Here is a 27,966-nt window from a genome sequence, read left to right on the forward strand (position 1 = left end):
AACGAGCAGGAAGCTCTCGGATGAATGCAGAAAGAACAAAAACCTGCATAGTGCTCTTCAGAAAGGCAGTTCCCTATAGGCTGACTGTGTGTGAGTGTGAATGTGTGTGAGAGAAAGAGAGAATGAGAGGGAGTGAGAGAGAGAGAGAGCGTAGGAGAAAGTGAGAGAGTAAGGAGGGGAAGGAGGGGTTGAGGCTTTTCATTCTAAAAAGTTTCAGGGCCAGGACAACCCCAGAGCTCATTTGACAGCGGACAACAAAAAAAAAAAAAAACTTGCAGAATGGTAGTGCTTCATGAGAACATAGAGGCTACTGTGCTATGATGCTAGCTCCACAATCAACTCCCACAACCAGCAGGCATAAAGACTGCACAGCAGCATGAGCCTGCTCACAGGGCTGTAGCTGGCCATGATTTCACTACCGTCGCACAGGGTCCAAGCACAGGCGCGCAGGAATTAAAAGTTTTCAAAGTCATCAACAATCTCAAGGACAAAAGCAACTAATCAATCAGAGGCTGACATCTTTTTCCTCAAGTATAAAGCCATGAGATGAGGCAGTCAGTCATATGACCAGAGCAGCAGGAGAAAGACAAAGAGAGGGGAGAGAGAGATGTACGAGAGTGTGTGCACGCTCACATCCAATTAGGGGAGAAGGGAAGTAGGGAGTAGAGCAAGGGTAACACACAGCTCATGCTGCCAAAAGCCCTGCATAGTGCGCTTGCTGTGGGGGGGTGAGGGGGGGGGGGTCACGAGGGAATGAATGAGGGAATTAATGAGAGGGGAACAGCAATAGCAATATGACCCACAGAGCAAGTGTAGAGGAAAGGTAGCTTACGCAACACCTAATGGCTTGATCTAACAGGGCTGTGTAGTGTCGCGGCGTGGAGCTAATACAGTTAATGAAATTGTGTGGCAGTTTGTAACAACAAAGCTTTCAATGCCAGAAAGACAAAATGGATATAAACTACACAATGACTGCTTCCAAAAAAAAAATATTTCTCTAATCTGCACTCTGCTGAGAACAAGGGGCTGCTTTCAAACAGGAGTCAAGAGCACCAGACTCACCTATCCTGGTAGTCAAAATCAACAAATTATTCAGGTTTTAAAACTTAATCACAGACATTAGTCTATGAGTGAAATCTTTACTGAAATCCTTTAAGAACAAAGTGCAACCAAGGTACAGAAAAAATATTGTTTGGGATGTGATACCACAGTCAGGAACACCTGCACATCTTGATGGACAACTTTTCATGGAGACATGAAGCAATTACACAGCTATAGGGAGATCAATAAGGCTGAACTAATCGTTCATGCTCTGTATGATCTTGTGTATGGCTAAAAAATAAAAAAAAACAAAAATAAATGAAAATCAGAGGTTGGTGGTTCAAACTGCTTCGGTAATATTCAGCTGCATAAATGGGTCGTCTATAAAAAGAGTTTAAGTTGCGCAAGTCGCTCTAGATAAGAGCACCTGCAAAATTCCTGAAATGTAATAATCCGTCCCCTTCCTCACCACTGACTGAACCCAGCTCTTATTCCAGGCCCTGGTCATCTCCCGTCTGGACTACTGCAACCTCCTCCCTGCTGGCCTCCCTGTCTCCATCAGACTTCTGCAGCTCATCCAGGCTGCTGCCGCTCATCTGATCTACATCCACCTCAAACTCAGCCATGTCACGTCCCTTCTCATCCCCCTCTACTGGCTAACTATTTCAGCTTGCATCAAAACCCTGGTGACAGTGGTGACCGGTGGCCGTTTTAGATACCCTACTGGGCAACTAAAAGGACAGTCCTGTGAGATCATCAGACCCAATGCACCTACCAGAAATCGCTGGTCTGCTACTAGTGAGAGCCTGGTCCCCTGCATGTCTGCACTTCTAGGCCATGTCTCCTGTCTGTTCTGTGGTGGAATGAGCTTCCCACCACAGTCAGGAGAGCAGAAACCCTGCACATCCTCACACAGACTGAAGACTCACCTCTCCAGACTGCATCATGCTTCCCCTGAGCCTCTTGAGAATCGTTCTTTTGTATTTTCTTCTGGGATAATGTTACAGGTACAGCTATGCAAAGACAGATCATTTTTTTTGCTGGTACTTTCTTTTGTTACAACACAAATGGTTGTTTGTTAAGTTAACATCACACTTATAGATTATTAATGGGCCTCTGTGCCTTGGTGATATCACATTTTTGTATTCCTGAGTGCAACGCTGATGTTCCCCACGACTGTGCGTCTGTCTGGATAAGAGCATCTGCTAAGTGCCTGTAATGTAATGTAATGCAATTTAAGGAACGAGTGCCTTTTGGCCTCCAGTGTTTTTGGCAGGTTGTTCTCTTACATCCTCCCTACATCAGGTCATGCACCTGTCAGACAAGTCTGATGTCCCTCTCATTTCACATTCCCCGTCCTTCAGAGTCACACATTACAGCAATGTGGCATTTAAGAGTCAAGCCTGAGGGCTGAACCTACAGATTACACAAGCCAGAGGGGTTTATGTGCACGGGTTATACTCCACACTTAATGAAGACAGTTTATCGTCTATAAACTCAGGAACAGAAGCAGCGCAGTGCGGAATACTGAGGTTCAATGGTGCTCATTCAAACCCGTGGCCAGAAAATTGACCACTGTAGTTTGTCCATTAGTTAAGGGTTCACACCACCTCTTTATACAGATACAATTTAATCACAATCTTATAAACAAATTACTCATTCCTCATTTTTCCAAACCAGGCTAATTGTAATTACTGTAAATCTGACTAAATTACATTTTCATAAAAATATACATTTCTTAGTTGGTTCGAGGCAGCAACTCGCACGTGTTTAGAGGGCTACCCAGGGAGTTCTCAGCTGTAAACAAATAAATAAATAAAATTCTGAGACTTATTCAGAAGGATTGTGCCGCTACTCACTAGACTGTAGGGACAGGGACAACTTAAAATACTATGGTCCACCAGTTCAGTGTTGCTTTAAATGCAGCCCACATGTTTTCCAGCAGTGTAACAGAAGGTGCTTCTGCACTCCATGTATGAAGGTCCATAGAGGCATTATAAAAACATGCCATTTCCCAAAGAATTACTCTAAGCCTTTGTTACACATAGTGTGACATACCTCACTGGCTACCTCACTGTCTCCAGGCACTCCAGAAATTCCAGATCATGTATATATAATTGTCATCACTTGAAGAAAAGGACAAACATTCCAAAAATGTTTGAAAATATTATTTCGCGGCTCACAATTGAATACTTCCAGCAATGAACTGTGGGAAATCATCAGCACAAGGTAATTTAAATGAAACTCTAAAATTCCTGGTGAAGGCAACTGATATACATCATACACATCAATTTAGGAAGAAGTTCCCCTTTAAATAATCAGCTTATTCAGTGAAGAAACTGCAGAGCCTAATGTTACTGACAGACGTAACCTCCCTAAATAGCTTAAAGGAGGTCTGAGATAAACAGTATTGATAATATTTTTTGATGAAAGGTTGGGCAAGGTTGGGCACTTCAGTGCAAAAGAAAAGTCACTCAAATTCTTGACTCTGGAATGCATTTAGCTGCTGGTGTAAAGCAGATCCAGAATGCCAGTTATCTTGGTTTCTGTGTGTTGAACACTGGGGAAAGTCCTAGAGACCCTGAGGGCACTTGGGCTTTTCCAAGTGTGCTTGAGGTCTTTGGGGGACAGGACTGTTATAGGACACCGTCGTTTAACTTACATGCCACACGTCAGTAAATGTAATCCAGCAAGCTAATATTATTAATGCAAGCCCAATTTTTGCTTATTCTCAGTAAATACCGATTCACCACACAGAAAGAAACCTCAAGAAATGTTCCCAAGAAAAGTCATTTGTGAAATTGTTCGGTCCAGAAGAATATTTAACTTCAGTACGGAAGGTCTGAGGAGAACCTTGTTTTATGTTGAGTGTGGAGGGTTCCAGAATAAGTTGTAACTTGAGCGTGGAAGTTTCCAGAAGAATATGAGCAGTAACACGGAAGGTTCCAGTAGAATACTAGCAACGAACGGGGCCCCTCTCACAGAGAGCCAGAGCCAGAGCCAGCGGACCATGCAGAATCAGCCATGTACGAGGCCAGAGTGGGCTGGAAAGTTCCAGGGGAGGTCAGGGACACTGGCGAGGGGGGGGGTGGGGGGAGAAGAACCAGGACTGCTGGACTACTCTGAATGCGAATGCCAGAGCGGGAGAGGGGCTATTGTGAGCAGGTGGAGGGGGCTCATTCAGATAAACACAGAGCGCTGCTCCAGTTATTTGGGTTATCAGGAAGAACTGCTTATGTAAAGAGAGAAGAGCCAAGTCTTTGTTCCATCTGGAGAGAGAGCAAACTTTTAGAATGATGATTCTGTACAGATGCAGTGACCCTGAAAATACACACTGAACATTGTGCTTCCTGTTTTAAAAAAAGGAAACAGCTTTTTGCATTCCTTTAATGAATGAACTCATTAAGGTATATAAATCGATTGGGGATTATTAACAGCATGCATTATAACCGAGTCCACCGTCACGGTCTTAATGACAAATCCAAATGCGGGCTTTGGTGAAAGCCCGCCACAAGTCAATTAGGATCATATGAGCGACTGAGCATCCTGTGGCTAATGTTCAATCCCAACACAAGCAGACAAGCCCTCTGGGGAGTCAGACTCAGCGTCATCAACAACAGGCAATCAAAATCTTGCTATTTTTATTTAACACATCAAATTATCTGAACTTCAAATTATGTTTGCTCGTTCAAAAAGTCACAAAACAGGAGTACATGAACAGTAGGCAAACACAGAGATACTGACACCTCTCCTAGGATACTGTACTCTGTTCAGTCCGGTATACACCGTATCGAGGTTAAAATCGGTCTGGGTTACAGGGACACTGTCCTGATTAAAGCCAGGCTTGTAGAGAGGGTACAATTTACTAAATCCATTTACAGGCATTTTAATCAGATTATATAAACCAGAGAAAGAGTTCCCACACTGTACTGGGGGACAATGCGGGCAGCGAAACTGAATGGGTGGAAAAAAGAAAACCGTGCCAACCTATTCCACAGCAGGAAATGACAAGCAAAAAAAATAATCAACTCACCCCCCCCCCCCCCTTTTCTGCTGCCGGTGGGTCATTTTTTGCCCCCGTCACACTGCTCTGGATGGCCTGGACTGGCCCGTCCGAAGACCCAGATTTAGTCATAGTGCTGGGACCCATTCAGAGAGAACTGGCAGGGCTACACTGCAGCGCACCGCTCAGACCAGCCGAAAACAGAGAGAACGCTCCAACGCCTACATTTCTTCAAATGTGATATCTAATTTAGGTATTTCTGTGGCCACAAGGCTGTGGACTACATGTGATGACACATCCATTTAGCGTTCCATTAGCAGTTACAGTGCGTATATTTGTGTACAGTGCAGTGTACCTTTCGGATCCAATTCTAGGTCTGAAGCAAAATGCTGGAAATGTACCACGCACAAGCAACTAACCTGATTTCCACAGGGTGCAGGCAAGAGGCCTACAGTTCATTTAAGGTACTGGCCTTACAGCTCGCTTTCAGTAGACAGCAGATGATGGGAGTTTTGATTTAGTTTAAGTGGGAAATAATTCAAGGCTGCCAGACACTGACAGCCATCGAACAAAACACTGCAGAGACTGATTGAATCAGCAGACCAAAAGAAAGGTTTAAACACCAGGCAGACATGAGCCAGCGATCTTAATTCATTTTACAACTCACAAACGGACAGGTGTTGAATTACAGCCGCACGTATGACAGTAAGCTTTAGCAACAAAACGGGTAAAATGTCCTTGTGCTTATTTTGCTGTGGGATTTGGGGGGGAGATTCCGTGGCCAAACCACAGCAAATGAACAGAGGACAGGCAATATAATCAAGACAATATTTACACAGTCAGATTTACTTTCAATCCCTTCACATTTTCAGGTTCAAGTTTGATCTGAACCGCAATAACCTACTTTGGTTTATTATTGTACAGCAATCTCAGCCAATCAATATTTAAGGCACATAATTTGTGTGAACGTGTGAGCTACACCTAAGGAAAAACTGCTGCGAGGGGATTTCATTTGTCCACTAGGTGGAGCTAAACTCAAGGCCCAAGGGTTTTAATGCTATGTGCGAACAAAGAGGCCCACACTTCACTATAAAATAACACATTCACAAAACCAGGTATCTTCACTTCTTAGGCACAGCTGAATCAATGGAGAAAGACAGCCTTTACTGTTCATTGCACAGACAGATCAAAACAACCTGATAGGGTGCTGGGAAGTCTAACCCGACCACACTGCAGGCAGGCTGTTATGAAGCCCTATCCAATCAGACAGCAGGCAGGGTGCTATGACAACGTACCCAATCAGTGCACAGCGGGATGCTCTGACTGTTGAGTAAAGACGAGTTGCATAATCATGTAATCAAATCATTAAATTATGTAAGAAGGGTGAAAACACTTTGATTTCAATCGTGGTTATCTTTCTGCCTCCGCTCTGCAACCCGAGCGTGTCCCTTCCCCCATCTTCCTCAGGATCTCTGGAAAGGCCGGGAGCCGAAGCCCTGTGCCAGCCAGGCTACAGGCTGCTTTGAGTGTCACAAGCACAGCACTTCAGCACTCCGTTTTTACCCCAGGATTAGAAACCACCACGTTCTGGATGAACTGTACTTACAGCTCCAGGATCATGTGTGTGTCCCTCGTCAAATAAGCAACTCTTAAAACACATCACAACCACTGAGCTGTGATCAAACATGTTGTGTGAATAAACCCACCCAGTTGCTTTTCATCAATCTGTGGACAAAAACCTGATATATGAGCCTGTACTGGACAAGATTTCTGAAAATCTTAGAATGAGATCAGAGAGGGAAAAAGAAGGGTCTTTTTTGAGCACAGAGGGAAAATTCTTGAGGCTTTCATTTAAAATGCATAATCCTCCCCCATGGCGGTTTCAATAAACTCATGCAGGAAGGCAGTGGAGACAGTGACTTGGTGGGGGGGAAGGTGAGGTGGGGGTACAGTCTGAGTGGGGATTACAGGGAATGCTCGCGCTCCATCAGGTCCTTTCTTTCGCTCTTGCAGTCGCAGGGATAATGTGACGCTGCAGATGCTGTAGGTTGCCCTTAACAAAGAACTTGGCAGGGACTGCAACTGCAATCTGAGCAGCTCTGCCAACAATGGCAAACAGCGCACAGTAAGCAGCTCCCACACTGTACACAATGTCTCTGAGCGCTCAGAGAAGGACCCACAGTACCCCAAACATTCCACAGCTAACGGCCAGGAGAACAGAACGGGAAAGAACTAAAACCCCTACTGCCTGTTCATTTCCTCTGCACATTCCTCTGGTTTAATCATGTCACAACTGCCAATAATAATAATAATAATAATAATATTAAATAATAATAATAATAACTGCACTTCTTGTATAATGTCACAGATATATCATAATAACATTAAATGTAAATGAGAGCATAGGGAAATTAGCACAGGGCCTGTGCTGAGGGTTGAGCAGTTCAGCAGTACCACGGGGACACAGGCAGGGGACTGCAGTGTAACACGGCCGCTCTATGGGAGGGTATTAGTGACCCTGCCGAGTCCACAGGCACACCACACGCTGGGTCAGGCCCTCAACAACAGCGCGCAGAGAGACGGACAGGAGGAAACGGAGGAACGGGGAAAGAAAACGTGGCAGGAGTTTCTGTGAAGTCCTGGTCAGGGACCTCTGGACATAGTGCTCGTGGGTTCATATCCTGACTGAGACACTGTATCTGTAACTCTGAACATGTTTACTAGAGCAGGAAAAACAAGACAAATACAAATGGCTTCCAGAATGTGATAAATGCAAGCACACAGAATAAGAGCAAACACACAATGGCTGTTACTGATTTTTTTTTTTTTTTAAAGATAAGAGGTATCTTAAGAGAATCTTCAGTTTGAAGCAGAATGTGTGAAGTCTGAAGGAAGTGATGTAGCAGCCCTGTTAAGTCAACAGTACGTCATCTTCAGTTATTAATGACACGGGCGTCCTTTGTTAACACAACCCACGCTCAAAGACAAATACCGCACACCAACTGACTGAAACACACCCTCAACTGACACGTTTAGAAGCCGAGAGGACACTCAACAGTGCTACTGTCACAGAGCACCAGTCTTCACTGAAGCACCAACACCAACCTGAACACAGTCATACACCAGCAGGACATGCAGGATATGCAAATGGCTGGACTGCTTACTACTGCCAGTGCAAAGGGTCACCGGGACAAAGCTCAACCTTTCCTCTAGAATTCAGCAGGAGTTTGACAGTGGACACTCCACACACAGAGCCAATCACTCACTCAGCCTCTCACGCCGCTCTGTTAACATACGATCTTGCTACTGCGTACAGGACATTACTCAATGATGACAGATAAACTCTTATCATGGTCGTACAGCGGTTGCAGTTTGCATGTTAACTAGAAAAAGGCATGGGTAATCAATTACCCAACTGCCGGAGAGAGCAGTAATTGCTAAAATGACTGTTTTTATTACAGGCAAATGGCATATTAATTAGGCCATATGCAACATGGATCCACTTCACAGAGCCAAAGTTACAGATGTTTTTGTTAAACATTATTAAAGCAGCAACTGACATTTGAACAAAGACAGGCTAGACATTTTTAATGTGCTGCACACAGACATAAAAGGTTTCCAACAGCCATAGTACAAATAAGAATGCTTTGTATAACCTTATTGCTGTCCATTATATGAGGTTAATCCATAGCTGATGATTCGCACGTACAGTGCATGTCTACTGTGTCAAAGTGCGGTCCAAGAGAGCATTGTGTGTAAGTGTGGTCAATGGCCAATCGGCCACAGTTTAAGCTAGTCCATCTGCACCGTGTCCGAGTGCAGTGTGCTGTTACTGGGGTACAGCATGTGTGGGGTTACTGGGGTACAGCGTGTGTGCGGTTACTGGGGAACAGCGTGTGTGGGGTTACTGGGGAACAGCGTGTGTGGGGTTACTGGGGTACAGCGTGTGTGGGGTTACTGGGGTACAGCGTGTGTGGGGTTACTGGGGTACAGCATGTGTGGGGTTACTGGGGTACAGCGTGTGTGGGGTTACTGGGGTACAGCGTGTGTGCGGTTACTGGGATACAGCGTGTGTGGGGTTACTGGGGAACAGCGTGTGTGGGGTTACTGGGGTACAGCGTGTGGGGTTACTGGGGTACAGCGTGTGTGGGGTTACTGGGGTACAGCATCTTAAGAGTGCAGCACACTGCATGCTTTAAGTGCTCGTGCCAGTGGGAGCTGGAAAGTACTGCTCTTCACACACTATTCTGGCCCTACTAGACCTTAGAAAATGTTCAGATACGGAAGCGACAAAAAAGGAAATGAGGTCTGTGTCAGCCGTGTGAACACTAAAGAAAACAATGAGACAGGCCCCGCCCACAGCCTCCTACAGCAAAGCATCGGGAATCATAAATCACACCCAGTGCAAAAACAACAGCTGGGGAAGAAATGATGAAAAGGTGACCCGTTAATACCATGAGCAGGGAATTCAGAGCGTCACTATGAGAGTTCCTGTCTGCTCACGTGTGAAGCAGGTGACGCCTGCGCCTCTCAGGCATTTAAAAAAACATCACCTGCGTCAGCAAGCGTGTCTCTCTTGGCACGGGGACAGAGTCCGACTGCCAGAGCAGTCCCACACTGCGTGTCCACCATAACTGTGTTTGATCAGTTTTACCGCACGCGTCCCGAACCGCACGCTTTGATTTGCGCTCGGCTACACGCGGCCTCATCAGTACACATTTACCCGTCCCTTTCGCATACTAATGCATGCTCCCCTGGATAAAGGTCTAATGCACAACGAGTGAATATTCAAGAGGCAGGATCACAGAAATCAAATGGGCCGTGGTACGAGTTCAAAGAGAAAAAAATGGGGTCGAGCAGGAAACACATCGATGCGCAGACACACACACACACACACACACCAACGCACACGCCAGCACACCCACATGTGGACGCGAGCCCGTAAGAGAGAGCTGAGCTGTCTAGCAACATCAGCGCAGCTGGAGAACAGTAATTAACACTGGCCCACTAACCATGGCCAAATCCCTCCAGTACTGCCTGTGCCCAGGCTCACTGAAATATCTCCTCTGCACTGGTGGGGTCTCTAAGTGCTGGATAATTTGTCTTGTCAGTGAGGTGGAGGAGAGGACAGAAGGAGATACTGAAGATACAAGAAGGGAAGGAGGAGACAGGAAGGAAAGATAGAGACGGGAAGAAGGGGAATGTAAGGAGAGGCTGACTCATCCATTATTAATCCACACAGGGAGAAGACCACACTATGAAAACGAACCTAAGACTCTTCTTCCCCTCCCCATCATCAGTACTGAAAGATACATTACTCTACACATCAGACATTACTCTGGACTCTATAATGTCATGTATGAAAGAAGCATACATGCAAAAGGCCATCGCTGGAGGCGTATCTAAGCATGAAGGGGGTCATGTTGTTACTGTAGCTCAGGATGCACTGTGGGCTGTAGGTGGCACATGCTGAGCAGCTGCTTCCTCTGAACCCTGGACAGAGAGAGAGGCTCTGAACCCTGGACAGAGAGAGCCTCTGAACCCTGGACAGAGAGAGAGGCTCTGAACCCTGGACAGAGAGAGAGCCTCTGAACCCTGGACAGAGAGAGACTCTGAACCCTGGATAGAGAGAGAGGCTCTGAACCCTCTGACCCCTACCGAGCACAAAGTCACCCAACGAAGTGAAGGCACCCAACGAAGTGAAGGCACCCACCCTGTCACTTAAACCGGTGAGCCTAGATTGCTGAAGCTGGGTGGATTTTACAAGCTGCGTATCTACACTGAGATCAGAGAAGTAGTGAATCAGAGGGCTGCGAAAGTGAGAAAACCTAGCAAACGTGATGCTGGTATGAAATGGACACAGTGTTCACCATCTGCACCGCAGAGGAAGTGGAAGGGCTTCCTGTTTTCATGTGCATTCACACGACCAGCCTGCACTGAGAAAGCGTGAGCGAGTGTTCAGTAACTCGGCACATGACACCACTGTGACCTGCGTGAGGGTTCAGTAACACAGCACATAACACCGCTGTGACCAGAAAGTGTTCAGTAGCACAGCCCATAACACCACTGTGACCGGAGAGTGTTCAGTAGCACAGCACATAATACGCTGTGACAGGAGTGTTCAGTAACACAGGGCCTGTAAGGAAGCAGGCAGAGCCCTGGTGCTGGGGCCCAGTGGAGTGAAAGGAGGGAGGACTGAGCGGTACGCTGGCTGAGGGAGAGGGAGGGGGGGCGGGGGCGGAGCTGAATGTCATGGCGACCTTGGCTGGCATGCCAGTACACACAGCACTGAGGCGAGAGCTCCAGCTGGGCCAGGCAGGCAGCTGCCAAGCCGGGGCCCGGGAACAGAGCACGGCGGAGGCCGGTGCATGCGGCAGCGACCCGGAAGGGCCCAGTCTGGAGAGATGCAGCACCATCTATCCCCCCCTCCCCCACCTCTGCTCTGCCTCCACCTCCTCCTCCTTCCTCCTCAGCCCTCCGTGAAGCCCAGGGGCTTCCATGGAAGGCCCGAAATCGATGTCTCTGAATCAATAACCACGAGCAAACAGAGGAGTGACTGTGCTGTAATACTGCAGAAGCTCTGGAACCCATGGCCGTACACACAACATGCAGACCTGAGACAGCACAATCCTGCCATCGGCAGAAAAGAGAATCAACAGACCAGCAGCAGATTATAATGCTGCTCTCAAAAAGCAGTCAGTACACAAATCTCCAGCAATTCCTAGAAAACACAAACAGCCAGGGACGATGCTCCATTTCCCCCGTTTGATTTAAATTTGCTTTCCCTTTTTGTTGTGCGTTGGTGAAATGACCCCAGCGATGGGCACTTATCATATCATTTCGGAGCTGGCAATTAGAGGTAGCATGGCGCTGGTGGTGTCTGAACATCTTCTGGTTGCTACGGACACCGTTCATGTGACTGAGGGAGGAGGCGCCCGCACATGGAGACAGGAGGCACAAAGACGCTAATGGACCCGACAGCAGGAGAGAGAGCGCGTCACAGACGGGGGGACGGATCCACCCACATCGAACACGCCCTCCCCCAAACCAAGCTCCTGGTTAATTATAAAGCCTGGGTGTGATAAGCAGCTAAATTACCAGGGAACTTCGCAAAGGACTGCAGGCAGGGCAAACGTGCTGCCTGAACCAAAAAGCTACGGGGCGGGCCGTGGCCAACACTAGCACCCCCCCCCCCCCCCCCCTCCGGGAAGCTTCTGAGTGATTAATAGCCTGCTACATGTGAATCCAAGCCAGGCCCAGAAGACTGTGAAAGACGGTCAGCTTAATCAGGAAGTTAATGCCGATTACCAGGCTGCTTCCAGCCATTTCGAGGCATTCATCTCCTGCTGAATGGTTTCTTTCTGAACATGAGTCAGAGTGGGAAGTGACCGCACCCGCGACGCGTTCCTCAAGTGAACACTCACAGCGGTGTAAAAAAACACAGCCCTGTATTTGTTGTCTTGCTACAATGAAACATTTAGAAACCAAAGCATTCTGGGAACGAGTCATTCAAGAGACGTGATTGCAGAAAGTGAGTCACTCAACAGATATGGTCCAAACTCAGATTAGCACCATATTGGGAAGAGGGGATATGTCATTTTGATTTGTTAGGTTAGCAAACTTAAATACATTTCTATGTGTGTTCACACCATTACATACAGTTCTTTCAGACCTAACCCACAACACAGAAACTTCAGTAAAAGTTTAGACTTAAAGAATTAGTGTTCCTTACACACCTTATGCATGAAGGCACGGTACTTATTTTCAACAAGCCAGCATTACAGTGCCTAACTGAAGCTGACAGGTTTACAGCAGAAGCAGCAGTCCCAGTGCCTTAAAACGAACCATGCGCTGATTATGACACAGCCATGGGGAGGGGTCGGTTACCATGGCACCTGCATGGTGGGGGTGGACAATCAGGAGCACTTGGTTCCTCTAAATGATGATGAGGGGGAAGCAGATGGAGCAGCCGGCCACCTCCTGAGGTCATCCTCAAGAGAACATGCGGCCAAACGATGTTATCATTGACAACCGCGCTCTTCTCTCTGTCACTGTGAGCCCAAGCAAACGCAGGTGTGCACACAGGGAACACGCGGATATCACAAGGCAAACACACAAGCCCAACTATCCACACTCAGTCAGGAGTTAGTTTTCCCAGTTAGGGTTTAATGGAAGGACTCAACTCCATGATTTCGTTTGTCTGAGGAGTGGCACGCAGGGTTCACTTGAAAAGACACACACAAGGCTGGGCTGGAGTGGCCGCTGCCGTTGCCTGTCGCGCTAACAAAGAACGGCTCATTCAGCACAAGCAGGATCCTTTGTGCAGGCTCTGAACTTGTAATCGCTAAGCCGTGCCAATGTACTCCACGCCGCTGCCCCGTATCCGTCATACAGGGCGCGCATTGTCCTCCCCGAGCAGGACGCCCCCGCCCCTGTCACTGCGCTTTCAGCACCCGCCTTTTCTGCAGCCGGCGAGGGCGCAAATATTTACCGTTTCAGCAAAAGCGCCCCACAGCTGCGGGGAGGGAGAGGAGAGGCTCGTCCCGCTCAAACAGAAGCGGCGTTCTCCGCTCGGCCGCGCGAGAGGAGCGCAGCACGCGGACGCACGCTCCAGGAAACCGAGCCCCCGCGCGAGCGCCGGCGTCCTCCGGCACAGATAAGCACCGCCGAGCGCGAGCGCGTCACAGCCAGTTTACGGGGAACGCGCTCGCTATCCGCCGGGGAAACGTGACCGCGCTCCCAGGCCCCGGCTGCAGCACCGGGAGAGACTGCAGTGGAGACGCGGGTGTGTGGGTCTGACAGGCCGTGCGGTGACCCGCCTGGGCTGCCAGCACACAGCGCCGTGGAGGCAGCTACGCCGTAAAGAGATTACTTGGGTTTGGTCTGGTGGGAGAAGTCACACCCAAGATCAATTCTTACATGCAATGCATCTATGGCCATAGCAGACACAGCTCTGCATTTCCACCATAGTTAGACCATAACCTTCACACATACATTTGAGTTTTATGGTGTACATGTGTCTGTATGTGAACGCATGCTCATGCAATTTTTCTATTGTTTTCATTACACTGATTCAGTTCACATAAACAGAAACATGCACAGCACATAAAAATGCTTGGAAAATACACTTGTGTTCAGTATTCAGAGTGCCGAACATACAACAGGGGTGTTAGCCATTAAAATCACTGGATTCAGAACATACACATATTTTACTCTAATAAGAAGCTCCTGTATTGTTCTGTATAATTCCCTGTACCAATCTCACTACACCATTTACTCTTAAATGAGAAAAACATACTCCTAGCAGGAATGCTAGTTAACTTATTTGCCTTTATGGCAATTTAGTTATCTACCATGTTTTTCTTTTTCATCAGATACATGCAGACTGTGCAAACAGTTTGGCAAGGTCAGCAATCGTTAAAGGCATACTATGCAGGATTTTTAGCCATGCTATGGTCCTGTGTTTACAATCAAAGTTTCCTCTGTCCTAGACCCTGCCCACTCACCTCTGTTTGTATATCTTTGTTTTATATAATTTTTATATCTTGATTATTACAGGCTAACACATACTCCCCATCTCTCTCTCTGTCACTTTCTCTCTCTCTCTCTAATGACCAGTCTTCTCAATTAGTCTTTATTTTGACTGTGGGACCAGTTCCCTGACCACCAGTAAAATATTTAAAAACCCAGTCGTGTTTGAACCTGGAACTGTACCATGTCGAACAAATGAAAAGCAGATACAAGACTAGCTGGGCCTTTCCCCCACAAATATAATAGCTACATTAATATTCTCCCACAAGCAGGGCTTAATGACTAAAGAGAGGCGAGGTCACAGGCATCTGAATTAATAAGGCCATTTAATGGCTGGAGGCCAACGGAAGGCACGGGCAGTGAGGCGGCCGCCCAAGGGACCTACTCTCGGCTTTCAGGACATCGCGTTTCACACAGCGTCGCTGAGAAACGCCGACAGACAACAGCAGACCTGACCGCACGGCTGCGGCAGAAGCTGCTCATCTCTCGCCCTCTCCGTTTCACTGCTGTCAATCAGGAGCACACCTTCATCCCAGTCACTGGACTGTGTCAGCTGACACAGCTCACTGCATCGCGCAGGGAGGACCAGCAGCTCCTGTGCATGCAGCAGCCTCCGTTTCTGTACGCTGGCTGCTCGGCTCCTTGGTTTAAACATGTGCATGTGACAGCTTTACCCTACCACACCCCCGGTATCTCAACAAAGCAGGGCTCTAACAGCCCCCCCCCCGCCCCCCAGCATCTTCTGGGAATCTGTGCTCTGGGCCCACAGGCTGTTTTCTGTGGCTCCCCGCCCGCTGTATGGCTCTAGTACAGTCCATAAAGACCAACACAGATCGATCGCTCACTGTGTTCTGGGCCACGCTTCCAGACAGACAGAGACTGCAGTCTCAGATAAATGTAAGGGGGAGTAGGGAGTCAAAGAGACAGAGGAAAACATCTGAGCGGGAGGGAGGAAGAGAGAGAGAGAAAGAGAGATGCCGAAGCACACCATCCTAGCGATCAATAACAAATCAATAATCCCGCCGACAGCTCCTGGTGCACAGCGCTCCTGCCTTATTGGCTCAGTGTGACCCTCAGGGAGCTGTGCAGATCTTTCGCCCTCTGACCCCACCTCTGCAAACCAAAAGCTGTCCTCAGCCAAACAGAATCTACCCGGGCAATGTCTATACTCACAGCACAGCACTCACCTTCAGTGCTAGCTACATTTGCACCTTAACTACTGATCTGAGAACAGGCAGTAAACACAGAACAAACAGTGTGGGCTCCAGAGCAGGGAAGGCAGGATAATGAAACACATCACTTAAAAACTAAATTAAATACAATCCTTACCATCCAGGGCCACAATGGAAATAAGTTTTTACATTTATTGTGCCATCCTTGACAATGCAAGACTCAGTCAATTCAATTTGTGAAATAAAACTAACTGACTAACTATAATAAAGAGACAGGCTCTTTTTGCTGTTCTCCCCATGAAAGCCATCCCTCCCAGTCCAAGCGCTGAAATATTCCAGATTTTCTATCAGAAACTTGTCAAAAAGACATCCGTACATTGAGATAATTCGCTGCTAAATTCAGACAAGTGTCCAGAGAGCTGAACATGTCTGAAAACCTCAGAGTCTGAACAGACCCGGCCAAAGTATCCAAACTGCATCAGCATTTGGAACAAACTTTAATTGTGGGAGAGGCTGCATTTTTGCGATAGTCTTCTGGTCGATGTCTGTGGGAAACACAATGAAATTGTCAAAAATGGCTTTCAGCCCTCAGGGAGGCCACGCGGAACAACACCTCCCATTGAGAGACACAACTGCTGTGACATTTACCAGCTCCTTAAACAGCCATTCATACGGTTTATTCAAACAGCCTGAAAGCCCCCAGTGCTTGTAACCTTCGGCCAATCATGCACAGTGAACCCCATCAGACCATCTCTCTCTTTTCATCTGCTGGGCTTTTCAAATATTGATTTAAAAAAAACAAACAAATGAGCATCCATCGGAATAGTGAGGAGACTATTTGGCTAGTTCAAAATGTTATCATTTTGTGTATCGCACAAAAGACAGACTCTCAAAGCTCTCTGGCTTTTTCATTAAACACAACCCAGTCAAATGCTCAATGAGCGGTTTGAGATTATATTGAACTTTGAGATTTTATGGAATATGTTCCCGACTTGTCTCTGCTTAAGCACTCAACGGGTGACACAGCTGTAACATACAAGCAGGCGCAGTCGCCTCATTCCAGAGACAGAGACAGGATTTCCAGCAGGACCCATCCTTTTTACTGCACCTCCGGACCTTCAGCAGAGCCGAGTGCCATTCAGAAATCCCCATAAACAGACTGTCTGTCTGTCCCCAGGTAAAGCAGTGCGCTTTAACATCAAGGAAATGAGCTCCACACCGCCATCTGAAAATGTTTCTCTTTCGGAGTTCACAGTAGATTTTTTTTCCAGAAATTAAATTTCTCTAGACATGGCCCCTTTCGTAATTTCATAAAATGCTTAAAAATCCGAGATTTGTTTTATTAATGATCTCAGCCGCCGCAAAGGCACAGGACAGAATATTCTCAGGCTGTTACTGTAGCATTGTGAGCCTCTCATGGATACACACTGTGATTTAGAGGCTAATGCTTGACAGGCCACTGTCAGAGGGGTCAAGGCTGAAGGGAGCAGTCCCATCTGTGAGCTGCCAGAGAGGCTGAGTCACTTCTGACAGGAATCCAGAGCGGAACAGCCTCCTGCGCCCGCTCCGACCTGGCAGGGACGGGGCGCGTTTCTAACCACCGTCACCATGGTCACGGGCGCCCCGCTCTCTCACCCAGCCCTTAAAAAAACATAAACAACCCGCTGCCTTTCTGCCACAGCTCCCACAGTTCAGCAAACAGAGCAGGGTATGCGCACACCACTCTGAACCAAAGCATGCCAAAGTTTCCTACCAAACACAGAGAGGAAGCAGGTGTGACATCACAGCATATCCCCAACAGAACAGTGCATTATCATAAAGTAGAGTACAATACATTACAGAACAGCACATTACCGTACCGAACAGTAAACTACAGAACAACATATTACCGTACAGATCAGTAAACTGCAGAACAGCACATTCCCGTACAGAACAGTAAACTACAGAACAGCATATTACCATACAGATCAGTAAACTACAGAACAGCATATTCCCGTAGAGTACAGTACATTATAGTACAGGCTGGGTCAGTCCCAGCGCCCACCTCCAGGGCTGAGAAACCCATGCACTGCCCCTGATAACTCAAACACCGAGTCGCAGCGTGTAAGCAGCGCTGTGCTCGGCAAGCAGCCTGCTGCTGTGCGAGAACAGGAAGCAGACAGCAGCAGCTTACCTTCGAGTACTGCCTTCGGAGGCTGAAACGCTGCACCATCCTGGCCTTCCCACTGTCCCCTCTCCGAAAAAGCCCAGAGGCGGGGGGGACGCTGGGAGACGGGCGGCGGAGCGAGGCGCGCTACATGACGGCAGCGAGCACATGAATCCAGCGAAGGTGAAGGAGAAAGAGAGAGAGCGAGCGAGAGAGAGAGAGCGCCTGTCCTGCCCCAGACCGAGCGGCTGTTCCAGTGTGCGCTCAGGGTCGCCTCCAGCACCCCTCCTCTCCTTGGGGCCGTCCCAGAGCTCTGTCTGCTCCCACCCTGCTGCACAGCGTGCTTTCAGCGCACACAAGGCAGGGCGGCGCTCACATTTCCTGTCAATCAGCCCGGCGCTAAGCCGTGCAGGGGGGAGGGGGCAGGGGGGAGGGGGGCCGTTAAAGGGGAAGGGGAGGGCTGGGGGGAGTGTCCTCTTCTTTCGGCTGGCTCAACCAGCACCTCCCCTCCCCTCCGCATAACACTGTAGCCAGCAAAGCCTTCCTGATACATCAGACAGACTACATGAGTGGGGGGCAGCTATGCGTGAGAGAGAGAGAGAGAGAGAAGGAGAGAGAGAGGGAGAGAGAGAGAGAGAGAGAGAGAGAGGAGAGAGAGAGAGGAGAGAGAGAGAGAGAAGGAGAGAGCGAGAGAGAGAGAGAGAGAGAAGGAGAGAGAGAGAGAGAGAGAGAGAGAGAAGGAGAGAGATGCTTAAACAAAGAGGGTGTGTACTCTAGACCCACAATCTTAAACAGGCCTTGAGCAAAAATCACCCCCAGAGAGCTGAAGAAACATACGAACACGCACATGCTCCTCCGCTCAAACCAAGCGTGGACCTCCTTAACCTCTCCCTCTCCCTCTGCACCCCCCTTTTCTCTTCCTCCCCCTCTCCCTCACCACCCGCCGTTCTCTCCTTCCCCCTCTCTGTCCCACATCAGCCCTTCACATGAAAGCTGAGCAGGCTTCAGGCGAGCGTGGCTCAGACACAGCAGAGTTAAGGGAGTGTCTGTGGGCTGCTCGTGACCGGGCCGTCTGAGCGGAGAGCAGCAGCCCGCAGGCATCCTGAAACCAGCAGCTGCTGCGCTTTCAGTCCTGTGGCCGGGGAAAAATCCCCCCCGCCCTCCCCGCCCGAAAACGGCAGTGCTGCTATGCCCCCACGGCGCCACCTGCACACGGCGCCTGAGCCGCGTTTCAGCACCTGATGCCAAACATGGAGCCCCGCCCGCAGATCACTGCCAGCCCCCGCGCCTCTCCACACCGCTGCCAGCCCCCGCCCGCACGCGGTCACAGGGTGAACCGGGCACCCGGGGCGTGTGACCTGTGTTTGGCACGGGCCTAATCAGGGTTAGCTACCGAGCATTAGAATGCACAGGCACAAAAAATGCAAGTACAGAAAAACACAAAAATCAAGGAAGCTGAAGCCTGAGATACCCCGAATGTAATTACACCAACTAAAATTAAAGGTCCCAGTTCCCAGTACAGTTCCAGCGCAGGCCTAAGACACAGGGAACCCAAACCACTAGTGGGAAATGCCTTCTCTCACTGTAGAGTACTCGCAGACAACATTATCCTTACAGCCTCAGAGCACCTGCTGCTTCTGATGCTGGAGGCTCCATGGTGTTAAAAGGGGAGGGGATCTTTGGCTGCTGTAATTTTAGATGAAGGTTACACAGGCTGAGGGTTTAGGACATACAGCATGGTGTCTGTACAGGGAGACTTGTGCCTCTCTCTCTCCCACCTGCATTCTGGTGTGTTCAGGTTCTGGTCCAGGCAGAGGGACACACATATTCTTCTGGTGACGGATATTTTTGCTTACAGAAATAGTCTGGGAGGGAGCTGGTCAGGGGCACAAACCACATTGTATGACTGCATGAGCCACTGAAGGACACACGTGTTCTGACGCACGTTTGGAAGAACGCACAGCAGAAAAACACTATTCCCTCAAGCACGCACACATTCCTATTCAGCTGAACCTGGGAGGCCAGCTTGTACACACCACCCAAGGCCCCCAAGGCCACAGTTGTGGAGTTTTATTACAGCGTAACAGGCAATGTGCATCCTGCCCTCAGACAGGCCAACCCAAGGACCCTGCATTAGGGACTGATCCTTCTCAGTGTGGGACCCTGCATTAGGGGACTGAGCCTCCTCAGTGTGGGACCCTACATTAGGGGACTGAGCCTCCTCAGTGAGGGACCCTGCATTAGGGGACTGAGCCTCCTCAGTGAGGGAACCTGCATTAGGGGACAGAGCCTCCTCAGTGTGGGACCCTGCATTAGGGACTGAGCCTCCTCAGTGTGGGACCCTGCATTAGGGGACTGAGCCTCCTCAGTGTGGGACCCTGCATTAAGGGACTGAGCCTCCTCAGTGAGGGACCCTGCATTAGGGGACTGAGCCTCCTCAGTGTGGGACCCTGCATTAGGGGACTGAGCCTCCTCAGTGTGGGACCCTGCATTAGGGGACTGAGCCTTCTCAGTGTGGGAACCTGCATTAGGGGACAGAGCCTCCTCAGTGTGGGACCCTGCATTAGGGAATGAGCTGCTTCAGGCTGGGCCAGCCCCTCTCTTACTTGACCATTAGATCCCACATCCCATCATTAAAAACAGAATTCTCACTGCTGTTGGGCAGGAGATGGGACAGAGGAATAATCTGCTTAAACAAAGTGGTCAACAGAACAAGAGGGTGAGAGTGCTTATGTGCTCACGCTTATTCGGGGAAGTAGGATTTGTTGTTCGGGGTGACAAGGCTTCATTATTCAAAGCCAGTCAGGAAGTCACCTTCAGGAAACCAGTGCTAATGGCCAATAACTGTTGGCTAAATCCAGAGGGATTCCAAATCAACTTTAGAACTTTGCAATAATTGCCTTACTATCTACCTGATGTTCACTGTGCATTATTTCGACACGTGCTGTGATCTGATCTTCAGAGAGAGAGAGAGAGAGCTTGCTTCCCTTCAGATGACATAGCACAGCAAATGTGTCATGTCACCTGACCGAATAAAAGCATGCTGGCTCCAAAGGGCTGAACCGATGCAAAAGCATTCTGCTATGCAGGCGCTGTGGCAGGTCAGAGTATGTTACAGCAGTACAGCAGTGAGGCAGTTTGACCCCTGACCCAGCAGGTGATGGGGCTGGGGTGCCTCAGAAGTTAGACATTTTTTGGAAACCCCAGCAACCTGCTCACCAGCTGTGTGGCGTACACTCTTCTGACAGCTGAGGGGACTTCCTCCACACAGACTCACAGCCACACTCTCAGAGAATCATCTCTCTATGCCCATAGGGTTTCCATAGCAACCTGGTGTGAGAGTGAATGGCTGAAGGTTCCAGTCTGTCATTGGTCAGGGCTCTGGAGGCTCTCTGCATGACCTCATTCCATCATGAACCAGAGACCACTGAGGACTGCTGCTCTCCGTGCTTCAAACACCCAAGCTCAGTTTGTGGCAATCTTTACACCACACTACACTACACAACCCTTGTTCCATAGAGCAATGTACTGCAGCCACAGGGCTGCTATTGCTGCTGTTACACTTTAGACTGCAGGCAGTCCACCGTATCTGAGGGCTTCTTCCACTTGGCCTGCACATTCAAAACATTGTAATGGCTTTCACTCGATAATTACTGCAGCAAGGACACTTTTCTCAAACTTATGCCAGCATGTTACCGACTGAAGCAACCATACCAGTACCCTGTCAATGTATTTAATCTTTAGATGGTAGAAAGTGTATATCTTTCCCATAACATTATGGCATGCACACTATGTACATAGACTTTACTCAGAAATACATCCATGTTATTTCCCTATGTCACATAAATTCCAGAAACAAAACCTTGTGAGAACAGGATGAACCAGAACCCGTTGAATTTAGAGCTCGTGGGTGCTGATGATCAGGTGATGAGGTCACAACTGGGACACCTAGACTCTAGACTCTAGCGGCTCTAGACCAAAGATCTAAGAGCAAAGATCAATACAAACACACAGAGTGCTACAGCGACACCAGGGTAACAATCAGTGTGCAGTACTCATCAATATCGGATTCCAGAGAATGGATAAAGCATGGAGTTTCGAACCACTGATTTATGCAGAACTGCTGATTTTTTTTTTTTTAATCTGTGCAGTTGCTTAAGAACTGAATACAGAGGAGGAGCGCGAGACCCTCGATACATGAGCTGAGGGCTAGTAAGAGTGTGTTATTCCCCTTGAAAGAGATGGACTGTGAAACCACAGAGTAACACAGTGAGTCACTCCACAACGCTGCTTTTAATAACTCCTAACAGCAGCGGAGGTGCCAATCCCCCTGCATAGTGACGCACAATCTTCTAAATCCGTCCTGGCCTTTCATTTCTAACGAGTGTAAAGCTAGCAGATACTAGGACAAAACAGAAATATGCCAGGTGCACATGAAAACCACGACTGCAGCCAATAGGGGACCAACTTTCTGCCCTTTTCTGGTGCACTGTCAAAGGCTGTAAGTTGGCTCTTTTGAGACAAACAGAAAAACTCAGCTAATGTACCAAAGCTGTACCGCGGTTCTGCACTTGAGTACACACAGGAAAGAAAACATGCACACGACTGAATCAGCCAAAGAGAAACCCAATTCTACACCATGCAATACAGTACAAACAGCAGTGCGGAGTGCCTTATGTAGGTTAACAGGTTGTAGGTATTTCAATCCACTTACAACAAACAACAAACTTTTTGTATTTTAGGTCCATGAACCACCCCATGAATGTAAAAACCTACCTGATTTATTTCAAGCAAACAACACAAGAAATGCTTCTTTAGAAGGGTTGCTTTTGTATTCATGTTATTCTCCCATTATTCCCAATTTGCTCTTTCCCATGTGTTTTAGGTGATGTCAATGAAACAATAAGGGACAGAATTCTTCTGTGGTTCACATAATATTGCAGGTCTAACTCCGCCCTCTAGTGGCCAATAGGAAGTAACACTTACTGAAAAAGTAATCAGGCAGCTTCAGAACATCACAAGAACAGTCTGAAACAGACTGCTTGCCAGTGCATTCGCAGACAGGCCAACTTCTTACAGAGATGCTGATATTTATGGTTTATATTCCATTACAAGAAAAAAGAGATTCAAGCTGGAATGAGCATTCACCCAGTATTTAATTTTTTAAAGACTGAACTTAGCGGCAATCGGCATTCCTAAAGAGAATATAACAAAGAGAAAGAGGGCAAGATGCCACAAACATTCTCACACACACACACACACACACACACACACACACACACATGGACACAGACCTACATACAGACAGACACACACATACACAGATATATATCCATACATTAGGTATGGCATCAATAATTTGGAACAATTTCCAATGTTTATTGATATATATCAGCAAATTAAAAAAGAAAATATTGGCTACAGAACAGTTTATGAACTTGCTGAAGAACAGGAAGTAGAAAAGAAAAAGAAGAAGAAGAATCTCATGCAATGCAATAGTTTTATTTAAAATACATTCCCACAAGTTCTTCACTCACCCACAAGTGCTCTGTTTGTTTTGTTTTTGCTGATTCAGGCCAAACTTACTCAAGCACAGTAAAGAACACACACAACATTTCCATCATATTCGACCCACACATTTTCTCAATAAATATCATTGGAGTAGGAAAAGAAAACACTAAATTCAAAATACTTGAATTCAAAAACTTTAATTAGGCCCACTTCCCATTACAGAAAGAAGATTTATAGCCTAGTTCATGGCATTGTATCTACCGAAACCCGTCAAGCAGAGGGTGGAGGAGGTGGGGTGTGTAGGTGGCAGCGGTGTTACCTCGCCTCTGTGGTTTCTCGATATAGCAACCTGCCGATCAGTATTTTATGTACCGATATTTTATCCCTAATACACACACATGCACACATAAACTGAGACAGACACAGACACACACACACGCACGTGCGCGCGCGAACACACACACACTCACCCCAGAGGGGCAGAAGGGGGCCCCTCCTCCGGTTGGGAGAGAGCGCCTGTGTCCTGCAGACAGCCAGGAAAAGAGGATGCTGTCGCTCTGAGTGGATACTCGCCTGCCCTGGGAAAAGTCCTTTCACAGAAAACAACGGGAGCACACTGTCAGTACCACCACCAAAACCGGCCCCCGGAACCAACACACACCTCCACCAAATCCGCCCCGTAAGCGAGCGCACCCCAGCCCAGTGTGCCACGGCCTCGGCACCCCTCTGCGCGTCCCGCCACCACCACCGCGTCCCGCTCCACACCACAGCTCGCATTCACATTAGATTCCTCCAAAAAGCGCACACAGATCCCATTAGCTTGCATGGGTGAGTCCCCCCCCAGGAAACGTGCAGAACAGCACATGCTTGGTATGGCTCCAGCGTCTCCAGTGACTGTTATATGAACCAAGATGCAGGAAAGGGCGGAGCCATCGCCATATGATACGACCAAAGACACGCTAAGCGCACCTTTACACAGCGCACGTCACCATGAACAGCCTCCCGCAACACAAGCGCCTCGGTAAAGGTGTCTATGAACAGCAGGAAGCAGCTGTTACATTTACCTCAGGAAAACTACAGCCTGGCCAACAGACCCGGGCTGTACTGAACAATGACATCATTCAAAAGCCTGTCCAATCCCTGCGCAAGCACAGCAATTCACAACAGTTTTGAAATGGGGATTATTATTGTTTCATGAAAAACAAACTTGCGTATCTCCTCATGGCATGCCTAGTACTTTCTACAGAGAAGTTTTCTAGTGCTAATATAAAGAAATATCTTTTCCCTTTATTCTTTTCCTAAAAGAAAGCAGACAGTGCACACTCCTTTTCCGTTTTGACTTTATTCAGTTAGGAAAAGCAGAGAATAACAGAGAAGAGATAAGAGCACAGAGTGCCAGGGCTGGTAATGGAACCCCCAGCTGTGGGGGGGGGGGAGGGGGAGGGGGGGGGTGGCATATGGCTTGGGAGTCAGCCTCTCTACAGACAGCACCACGCACCTACCCTGTGAATCATCTTATCGACCCAGCAGTGTGCACGCACCAACTGTTCCGCTCATGGCGTGTACAAAAGAAGAGCGTAAAACAGAGCAGGAAAGCGTTCTCAGACCCAAAGCTGAAGACAGGGCCCGGAATGTTAACATTTATTGAACCGTCTTCACCTACATGTTTATACTGGCAGAGTGCAGGGCACTGATTTACTGTATTGACCTACAGTGCACCCAAAGAGCATGCACTAGGAGACGCAGGCAAATTTAGAAAGGGCTTACAGTGCAAAACCAGCTCTCCACACAAATCACTTCTCACTCCAGCAGCGAACAATCCCTCTGCGCACAAGTGTGCACATATTCCGAACGCACATCTCTCTCACACGCACACACGCGCGCTCCCTCCTCACACAAACATACAGGCAGATTAGGTCATTCACAAACGCCACATTCTCTCCTCGAACAAACACACGCCCTCTGTCTCGCACACAAACGCATTGTCCACCCCGCGCGTGTGCGCTCACAGACGGCGCATTCTTTAACTCACGTACATGCATTCTCTCCCTCTCCCGCAAACAAAGAGGAACCTCACACACCAATGCAGGGAAGAGAAGCGCATTCATTCTCCTGCCCTCTCAAACACTTCCACACTCGTAGTGCGCTTCCATACAGGAAGGCCCTGACACAGCAGCAAGGTGCCCCTCGGCTGGTCTGGCCAGCGCGTCCACGCCTGTGAAACGCGGCTGCAGAGGAACAGCTGTGCCCTGGCTTTAAGGCCCGAGTTTCCTGTGGAGCAACAGTGGGATGAGAAGCCAGGTTCCACGCAGGGACATGTGAACAGGCACTGGTCAGGCATCAGGATAGTACAGCAAATTACCCAGCGGCTGCAACATGAACCAGACCACAGCCTAACGCCACAGTATTCCCTGAGGCGTTGCTCCCCGAGCCCTCCAATCACACGAGGCCTGGACAGAAGAGCAGAGCGCACGAGCAGCAGAATCCTGACCCAAAGCAGGCAGAAAAACCCAGAGACGAACAGGGAAAGAGAACAAGGGCAGACCGATACAGAGTCAGAGGAAACCGAGAGGAAGAGAGATAAAGAGAGAGAAACAGAGGGGGGAGAGAGAGAGAGAGAGAGAGCAAAACAGAGAGATTCAGAGCAGACACAAAGAGGGAGTCAGACAGGAACAGACAGTGACCCACAGGAACATATTTGAGCGCATGGCAGGACCTGTGATAAATCGAGCCTCAGCCCAGCTTATCACTCAACACACAGAGAAAAACACAACTCAGTACAATCCACACAATATACGGACCCACTACCAAATCAATAATTCAGTAAACCAATAAGGAGCCTGTTGTGAAGGGAGCATCTGTGCTAGAGGGCTGGACACAAACAAAGAAGGCCAGAAGAAGGTGAGCAGTACCGGCTGCTTTTATATGAGGAAACTGGGCGTTTCCAGGTCACACTGCAATGAATATGGCAGGACCTGGGCTCAATCAGACCAGGCTGGACAGACAGCAGCAGCACAGAGCTCACAGCTGGAGGCCAGCCGGCACCAGGAAGAGAAGGCCAGGCTTCACAGCTTCACGCCTTCACCACCTCCCTAAGACAGACAAACACCTAAACGCTGCACTCAGCGTTAAAGAACCTCTAAAGCGCCTCTGTGCGCGCCCGTTCCGTGTCTGCAGTAAAGCCGGGGTAATAAAATGGCCGGTTCACGTACACTTCATGTAAGCACCCACACGGGAGCCATTTGCAACTGCACCACAGTTTCCGCTCCCACAGAGGGCCGCAGTAGAACATGTCAAATGGCCTGCTCACACGCACACATTCCCCCCGTAGCAGTGACAGAGGTTTTAAAGAGGTTTACACACTGGAATACGTAGGCTAAATCAAACACCGAAATGAATCACGCTTAAGACCATGGCTAAGCTGTGCAAGTCGCTCTGGATAAGAGTGTCTGAGAGATAAAGTTTCCTGAAAGCTGCAGCAGAACAGCTCCACGTAGGCCAGTGTGTCTCAGCCCTGGTCCTGAATGACTAGTGCGTGGGAGACTACAGTAGGTTTTTAACCGGTCTCATTAATCACAGAGAAGTCATGTCAAATCCTGTTCAGTATCTGGAATCAAGCCTGATTCACTGGGCAGAGCCAATTAATCATCACATCACTGGTGAGCATCAGTGTTCACTGTATAATGCAACTGTGAAGGAATTCAGCTTCAACAAGAGGAACTGAAGTTCTCACAATGCATACAATTAAAATGATTCAGACAGAAATTTCAACCACGAGCTCATTAAGACATTGATAAGATAAAATACAACAGCGAGTTCCACTGTGAGGCCAGAATGTCAGAACTGTGAAAGCCACATTCAGCAGCCTTCAAGAGCGCAGAGGCACAGGTGCTCTGGCTGGGAGAAGTGCATCAGCTGGATGCGCATAACACGACCTGTGAAAGCATGCAAACTCCTGAGATACTAGGAAGTGATGCGATTATGTGACTTCATTTGCTGCAAGTTGCTATGACGGTGTGCACTACCAAGTGCAGCTTAGTGGTAGGGATAGACGAGCAGTGTTGGGCTGAACGGCCTGTTCTCGTCTTGCGTTGTGTTGTGTTACTGTGACCTGATACAGAACATGGTGTGATTTGGCTAAAATATGAAACATTACCCCACTTTCAAACCATGGGACAAAATGAGATTAAATGTTATGAAGTCACAAGACACGATGCGTTGCTGCAACAGCATCATGGTAAATGTCCTCTTCTATAAATGTACTAGCTAGCCAAGTGAATCATGGGAATGCCACTTGCTACCCTGAAACTGAAATTATATATGCTCTCCATGCTCGCTTTTCTGTGCTATGTGTTACGTAACGTAATGGGGAAAAAGCAACACACTTCAGGCTAATTATTGTGCGTTTCTGTAGAATGGGTATGCATATTAGAAATACATTTATTGGTTGCTAATGTTATTACTGCACTACCGTCATAGAGGGGAGCAGAGGGGTCACAGCCCACATACACATTATATAAGACTACATATCATATTGCAGGCCATATTACACCTAGCAACAC

General features: G+C 48.3%; 1 protein-coding gene across 4 annotated transcripts in view; it reads right to left on the reverse strand.

The window, feature by feature from the left end:
* Positions 1 to 27,966, reverse strand: part of tmcc1a (transmembrane and coiled-coil domain family 1a) — a 63,474-nt gene that overhangs the window by 14,379 nt on the left and 21,129 nt on the right. For 2 of the 4 annotated variants that reach the window (XM_035381504.1, XM_035381502.1), the window contains exon 5: positions 23,875 to 23,994. The exons of 1 other annotated variant lie outside the window; for it this stretch is intronic. In XM_035381504.1, the coding sequence (XP_035237395.1) occupies positions 23,875 to 23,994 (120 nt within the window). Of the gene's footprint in view, positions 1 to 17,920; positions 18,253 to 23,874; positions 23,995 to 27,966 lie in introns of those variants that run through there. One more of the 4 variants, XM_035381506.1, reaches the window with a different exon arrangement.

The sequence above is a fragment of the Anguilla anguilla genome, chromosome 11 (genome assembly GCF_013347855.1).
Source record: "Anguilla anguilla isolate fAngAng1 chromosome 11, fAngAng1.pri, whole genome shotgun sequence".
Lineage (NCBI taxonomy): Eukaryota > Metazoa > Chordata > Actinopteri > Anguilliformes > Anguillidae > Anguilla > Anguilla anguilla.